The 8,179-nt window shown below is 32.9% G+C and overlaps 1 protein-coding gene across 4 annotated transcripts in view; it reads right to left on the bottom strand.

Annotated features, from left to right (window-relative positions):
- Nucleotides 1-200: 200 nt before the first annotated feature.
- The window catches only part of HGF (hepatocyte growth factor), a 78,045-nt gene continuing 70,066 nt past the window's right edge, over nucleotides 201-8,179 (bottom strand). For all 4 annotated transcript variants that reach the window (XM_037736545.1, XM_017523113.2, XM_037736547.1 and 1 more), the window contains 3 exons: nucleotides 7,956-8,062; nucleotides 7,707-7,852; nucleotides 201-4,781 (listed from right to left, as the gene is read on the bottom strand). In XM_037736545.1, the coding sequence (XP_037592473.1) occupies nucleotides 4,605-4,781; nucleotides 7,707-7,852; nucleotides 7,956-8,062 (430 nt within the window). In that variant the 3' untranslated portion in view covers nucleotides 201-4,604. The remainder of the gene's footprint in view (nucleotides 4,782-7,706; nucleotides 7,853-7,955; nucleotides 8,063-8,179) is intronic.

The following is an 8,179-nucleotide window of genomic DNA, read 5'->3' as shown; positions in this document are numbered from 1 at the left end:
GAATAAAATAATTTTTGTCTTAGTCCTATTAAACAAGTTATAATTTTTGTCCTAGTCCTATTAAACAAGTTGTATGATATTTCTTATATGAACATATATGTAACTTTTGTCAGTGAAGTCAATGTTGTTGCCATTTTCTGCCTTTAAGCCCTAAGACAAATATAAATATGTACATGTAAATAACTATAACAGAGAAAAGAAGCATTTTGACAAAATATTTTATTAATAATAATATAATCATGGTTATAAAAATAACAACTTTATTAACTACAGAAAGTTTATAATACAAGTCATAACCACAGTGTTCCCTTTTTTGGGTAAGCATCCAGCTATACCACTCAATAGGCAGCTTATCAATTTCCTATTTACATACAAGACAAACAGTCAAAACATCCACAGTATTTCATTTTCAGTTTCCTAAATACAGAAACTTTCTGTGCAAATGGAAATGAACCTACTTAAAAGTTACACTGTCAAGATTTATATGGTCCAAAAAATTTCAACTTTTTTTTATATTACTAAATTCTTAGTTCCAAACTCAGTTGAATGTTGAAAGATAACTTCTTTTTGGACTTTATCATGAGAAGTGATTTGTTTTAAAATTATGTATTTAAAAATCAAAGGCCAGGTCCTTTTACCAAAATTAATTTTATTATTTTAATGTGTTTATATATATGGGGTATCATTAATTAAAATAGTATTTTTTGAATCTTAGTAAATCAATTTAAGGCTTTTTAGTATAAGAGCTTATTAACATTCTTTACCTCATGATCTCTATATTGCAAAAACAGTATTTATTAAAAAAAAAAAAAAGTTTATAAACAACAAGGAAATGCCTGACAGCAATTTCCCACTTCTTGACAGTGTTCTTTTAAAGAGAATGTTGTGGCTACAACATTCACTTTGTACAGTACCATTGGTACCAACAAGAAATATTCACAGGAATAAGTGAAATACAATTTTGCTATCACATGCCATTATTGTTAATTTTCTTGCCTTCCAGTATCTCACATTTCCCGTAATTTGAAACACTTAGATAGCAAGCAAAAGCCTATTAATACTAGAAATTGACTCAATATACATTACTGAGGACCTGCCCACAGCAAATACATAAAAGTCATTACACATTTTACAATAAAATTAAAGAAGTATACAAAAGGATTATCATTTCTTCTGCACGGCAGAGGCATTATGAAAAATATTTTAGTTTTACACTTCAATTCCTGATAGACATGAGAAAATGTCTACAATTATAACAGTACATAACCATTATTCAATCAGCCAAACCAGAAATCGCATTGAAACCTTCTGATTTAAAAGATCCTTTTGTCAATGACACAAAATAAAATGGATTATTGAATTTTTTAAATGTTTAATAATTTATTCAGCAAAGAACACCTAGTAAAGAATATCTTCCACCAGCAAATAATGACATGACTCTACCCCATTCTACCACCTAAAATAACATGCACTTTGTTCATCTAACTTTCATTGTCAATTCCACCCATGTCCCTCTATCACTAAAGGAGCCTCCCAAAGAGAGAATTACTTTCTACAGTCTGTTTGATGATTTATTGGTGGTATTGTTTTTAGCCTTTAATAAAATGAAAAATACTAGGTTCAAAATGTCTAAATACTTAGCTTCATCTTGTATCTAGCTAATCTTTATTGGTATTTTTAGGAAATGTAGAGGAAGAGTCATAAAGGAAGTAGTTTTAAAATGTGAGTATTTAAAAAGTATTATAATTTTATAAAAGTTGTATAAATATCGTCATATGCAACAATAAAATTTCACTGGTTCAGCAAGAAGAAACTATGAAATACACTCTATGTTTTGGCAATATGCTCTTGACATTTCTAGGTATTCTTATTATAATGGTGTATTATATAAGGGAAAGAGAAATACAATCAGATAAGATGATGGAGGCCAGCAACTAGTTGGACGTCTTTTTGCTTCCACTTTAAGATTCTTGATACCAGCACATATTTTACAAAAAAAATGAAACAACTTTTATAAGCACTTCTGGACTTGCTGCCCTATATTTTGTGGACTAAGTGCTCCATAAACTTAAAAGCATTTTAGTCCAGATTGAACAGTATTCTAAAAAGCTGTTAGGGAATTGTTTGGGGACTTGGCCTTGATAAAAATCATTCAAGAAAACTAAGAGAAATGGGAATACTGTATTCACACCATTCAAAAAATTATTATTATTATTATTTTTAAACGCTACTGATTTTAATCTGTTTGTGCATAAAGGATTTAAACAAAAAGGCATTTGCAGTGTCCAAGATGATATTCCAGGTGCCAACAGTTTTGATACACAATGTCTGAAATAGCAGGAATATAACAACTGAATTCAATAGCAATAATCTACTGCAATGGAAGCCTCCAGCTCCGATCAGCCTGTCCACCAGCCACATTGAAGTACTGTAATGAATTGCATCTGTCAATACCCCTGCTGTCTTGAAGTCCTTAATTATGGCTTTGTGTTCCTTTTCTCCTCCTATAATTATGTAACCAGTTGTTAGCTTTTTGGGTTTTCTTAATTAGAGTGTATAGGAATTTGGCTAATGGGACACTTTATAAGAAATTGTCCCCAGAAAAATGGACCACCACCTCGTCCTTGCCCACTGTGCCAAGAGGATCACTTAAAGGCATGCTGCCCCAGGGGACAAAGGTTCCAGGGTCTGAGGTGGCTAACCAGATAACCCAACAGCAGGACTGAGGGTGCCCGGGGGCAAGTGCCAGCACAAGTCATCACCCTCACGGAGCCCGGGGTAAAGCTAGCCATAGAGGGCCAGGAGGTTAATCTCCTTCTGGAAACTGGCGCAGCCATCTCCTTTTTAATTTCCTGTCCTGGAAATTAAAGCCCTGTTACCCTAGGTTTTTCGAGATAGCCCCCACTTGTTAAGCCAGGGTCTAGCTCAGGACATTAGTAATTTTTCATATCCGGGTACCCTGGTTCTTCAATATATGAATGACTGACTTTTAATTGCAAACTTGGAAACCCAGTGTCAGCGGGCCACCCAGGACTTCCTAAACTTTCTTGTCAAAAAATTATTTTTAAAGGCCTTTTGTACAGGAAGTTTTTTGAAAAAAAATCAAAGCCTATCCTATTACTTTTTGTTATTCTATTTCTCAACAAATACATGATCTTTAGCTAAGCATGACAAATACAAAAATATGATAATTTGGCTGTTATACAGAAAGTTTAAATGACCATTACATATGGCATTAGGAAAGATCTTTGTAAAATGAAATAAAAAATGAAGATACCTTGATAAAATATCTGATTCAACAGATTCAACTATACTTCAAAATAATAAATGAATACAGAGTTTAAACAAACTAGTTTATTTCCTTTTAGAAGTTTTCTTTTACTTCAAACAAGCTTTATTAGGCTAAAATCTTCCAGGTTAAGAAATATGTTTTCCTCCAATATATACTTTAATGCATGACTTGATGAAGGGTATTTATAAAACTTTGGAGACATGGAAGTTTTTCTCTTAAATTTTTTAAAAATTAAAGGCAGTGAGCTAGAAGCCAATCACAGGAGCAAGTCTTAGAATTAACCTATTTAAATACATTTTTAATAACTAAACAATTTTAAACTTCTTCAGTTAGATACTGATGTGGGCATTTAAGAAAGGCTTTAGTAAAATAGATCTACAAATATCTTGTGTAAATGAGTGGCCTTAAGTTGGAGGAAACAAATAACACAAATAGAACTATTACCCTCTTTCCTTTAAGAATTAGGAACTACCTGAAATAACTAGGTTAATAAATACATGTAAACACCTAGAATAGGTGTTGGTGTTATTTCACTCTCTGGGGGATGGTCACACCTGAAATGCCAACCAAAGAAGATCATCTGCACATTATGTGTGGAGAATTAGCTAGTCATTTTGATCTTGCATCATTGTTTAATATTTCTACTGGTCTTTAGAGATTTCTTTCTCTTTTTTTTAGGTAAACTATAGTTACACACTTCTAAAATATTTAGGAGTTACATGAGGTACACCATAATTTAAACTGTAGTGCATGCACATGTGTACCTAGGCATGTGTACATGGGTATTGGTTTTGTAAAAAGTGTGTTCATGTACCAGTATTGCAGGATACATGGTGAGGAGAAATGAATGAAATATAACATATGGCATATGAAATGTAATATAATTTAATATAGGGCTACAATTAAGGGACACAAGGTATAAATTGTTCTGGTGAGGTTAAAATAATATTTAATTTATGGTTTGTTCATTATTAAGAAACCAACCTCAGTAAGCAGCATAGAGAGATTGAATTTTTTCCCATTAAATCTTTATCATCCAACAATTATACCTGTGTCTTTTTTTAATCATTCAAGTATCTTCAGGAGATATGTTACTACTCTTGCATGTACCTTAATTCACTTCAACATTGACAAAATAACACAAACATAACAACAGAAAACACCCATAAACATTAATGAGAATTTTAACAAACATAACTCTCCAGTGGTTGTCTTAGGATTGTTGTAAGTGGCATTTTAAATTCCACATTCTCTGAAATCTTCATGTAGGAGACAGTTGTATTGATGGGTGCTTCAGACACACTTACTTCAGCTATGACTGTGGTACCTTATATGTTAAAATAATTTTGTGTATCCATTTTGCATAATATGCTACTCGGACAAAAATACCAGGACGATTTAGAATGGCACATCCACGACCAGGAACAATGACACCAAGAACCATTCTCATTTTATGTTGTTCACAAACAAGTGGGCCACCATAATCCCCCTAGGAGTAAGACATACAAAAGCAAGGTATTATTAGAAATTAAAAATAATTGTACATTAACATTATGCCATATGGATTTGCATCTCAGAGTTATATACAGAAAAGGAATAACTGCAACTGAAATATGAAGATATAAAAATTAGTGTACTCAACCATTTGTTGACTTTCTACTGAATTAGCCAAGACAGAGAAAAACACAAAGTTCAAAGTGTTCTATTATGTGTATTCACCTAAAAATGACTTGCCTTTTCCAAAATAGTCACTCATCCTTTTAAGTGTGTATTGCTTTTGTTGGATATAGACTAACATATAACAATTGGTACCTATTTAATAAGGTAGATTTTATATTTATTTCGATCTTCTTATGTTCAATACATGTTCAATATAGAAAATTTGGAACATGTAGAAAAAACAAAGGAAAAAGAAAATAACTTGGAATTATACAGTTTTCTTTTTGTTTTTTGAGACCGAGTCTCGCTCTGTCACCTAGGCTGGAGTGCAGTGGTGCGATCTCAGCTCACTGCAACCTCTGCCTCCTGGGTTCACACAATTCTCCTGCCTCAGCCTCCTGAGTAGCTGGAATTACGGGCGCATGCCACTATGCCTGGCTAATTTTTGTATTTTTAGGAGACGGGGTTTCACCATGTTGGTCAAACTGGTCTCAAACTCCTGACCTCATGATCCACCTGTCTCGGCCTCCTAAAGTGCTGAGATTAGAGGTGTGAGCCACCATGCCCTGGCAATTATACAGTTTTAATAACTAAACTGCATTACATTTTCTCTTATTTCTAAAACTTTTTTTTTTTTTTTTTTTTGGCTTCTCGCAATCCTGCACGCGATGATCTTAACAAGTTAAATTCAAATCCTGTAGTCAACAAAATAATTCTGTTAATTGAAATGGCTTTTCCAGGCAAGGAATATTCTTCCACTTACTGCTGGTATTAGTAGTTAATATAGTTATATTTATATTCTATACCCTTCTTTCTGTAGGGTGTCCTGTGATTTCATGGCATTTCTTATATGGCAAGCCTGTTGCTTCATCAGATATGGATAGATGAAAGATGAACAGATGGCTTTATTTGTGTTGTGTATATATACATACATACATACATACATACATATACTCATTTGTGGTTTTATTTATTCACACAAATATAATTAATATGTAAATACACAAGTAAATACAAATAAACATATAACCACTACAACTGTGCTGCACCACTTTCATGAACCATGTAGGCTCCTAAGAATGCAATGGCTGGCTTCTGGCATCCTTATATGCAGAAGAGTGTTTGGAACTACCTTAATTTCCCCCCAACAGCAATGGGGGAAATTACTGCAAAATTAACTTCTGTGATTCAAATGGAAAGAAGAAACCCATTGGCATTCTATGATAGGGAAGACCAAGTTAGGGGTAAAGTAGAATATCAAACAGTAAAGAAAAATGGTTTATTCCAAGAGACTTTGCATAAACTATGCCAGGTGAGGCAATAAAGCTGATTTTTAAACAAATGCACTAGTGGTTACTGACATGAAAACTCCTCAAAGTAATTCACTCTGGAGACTTTCACTAAATGTGATGTCACTGCTATTATACAAACATTTGGGAGATATCTCCTTCAAATTTATTTCAGTGGTTAAATTATCTTAATTTAAATGTCAGTGACATGTATTTTTAAAAACATCTGGAGGATAAATACATTTTGAAACATGGCAGAATCTATTTGAGGTCAAGTCTTAATAAGGTTAAAAACAACATATATAGAGATAAATAATTCAAGCTAAAGAAGGGAAATGAAGAATATATAGTTGATAACCCAGATTAAAGACTATTCTTCAAAAGCAGCTGTCGAATTTGGTTTTAGTAATAACAATAATTAGATGATCTATACAGTTGGGTCTAGTTAGAAACTTCTGTGTTTACTGGATGCTTATTGCTTTTACTTTTTAAAGTCATTACTTTCTCCTAGTAAATTTTCCATTGTTATAATGAACAGTGGTTTTATTGTTCATGATTTACTAGAAAGGCAACAAATTTGAAACTGGTTATAAACATATAATGTTTCTAACCATATCAGCTTTAAGCAGTTATAAAAACTAACTTAGTAAACAGTAAACATTTTCTCTTCTTTTCAGAAATAAAATCTCAGAGCACGGTGTATAACACTTGCATTTCAACACATATTTATGTTCCATACTTCCAGCAGGCATTTTCCTACATATCAAAGGACATTTCACTATCATTGAACTCGTTTCATCCTTTGCTGCACACAGCATTCCATAATCCCACAGCCCTGAAGCTTGGAGAATGTGTCTCTCACATTCAAAATATAACTAAAATAATAGCTTAACAGCTTGTCTATGTAAAACAGGGATAGAAACATTGTCAAGCTGAAATAACAGTTGCCTAACAAGTGAAATGTCCAAACTCGTAAAGTCACAAACTTTTTGATCTTTAGGTTTTTTAAAATATAATTTGTATAAACACATACACAGAGCAAAAGAGCAAGAGAGAGACCAGCTTACCCACAAAGAGATTTAAAGGTTTAAAGCCAGGTGTCTCTGAATGATATAATTAGTGAGGTTCACTTAGAGATAATTTAGAAAAACATTAGAAAAATGCAAACTATTGATCAAACTGATTTGGATACTTCTCATTTGAATAGCTCTCCCTTAGAGGTCCAGGTCTACACATTTATTGTTTTTTGAGAGACAAATGCCATCATAGTTTGCTGCTAATAAAACATTGGTTATCTCACTGTTTAGTTAAAAGAAATGCAGAATATTACAGAGTAAAATTTCCCAATTCCTCTCTCCTAGAACATGTGGTATACAATATTTTTGATTTGAGAAAAATAGAAAAAAAAAAGCATGAAACACTAAGCTATTAATCATATTCTCCTTATTAAATAACTTCCTTTTTACCTCACATGGTCCTGATCCAATGTTTTCAACCCCTGCACATATTTCAGACTCATTCAGAATCAACTTCCCTTGATGATACTGGTTGCATTTCTCATTTCCCACTATATAGAGATGTGCCACTCGTAATAGACCGTTATAGTTGATCACTAGATTGATGCAAAAAACATACAGTAAGATGAGAAAACAGAGACAAATGTGTTCTTTTTTAAGTAAAATAAATATGGCTTCATCTTTTGAAAACTAGCTTACATCCAGTGTAGCCCCAGCCATAAACACTGCAAGAGGTCTTTTCAGGAATTGTGCAGCCATAATTAGGTAAATCAATTGTACTGACAAAATCATCCAGGACAGCAGGCCTGAAAACACAAAACACAGTGGTAAGTACTCCCAACCGGATTCAACACAAAATTAACATATTAAATGCAGTGTTCATGTTTAATATGACATTTACAGAGAATGAAGTCCTGTTGCTT

This window comes from Cebus imitator, unplaced genomic scaffold, assembly GCF_001604975.1.
Source record: "Cebus imitator isolate Cc_AM_T3 unplaced genomic scaffold, Cebus_imitator-1.0 Scaffold26, whole genome shotgun sequence".
NCBI lineage: Eukaryota > Metazoa > Chordata > Mammalia > Primates > Cebidae > Cebus > Cebus imitator.
Note: the sequence above shows the minus strand (reverse complement) of the source record. Positions and strands in the feature narration are given on the sequence as shown.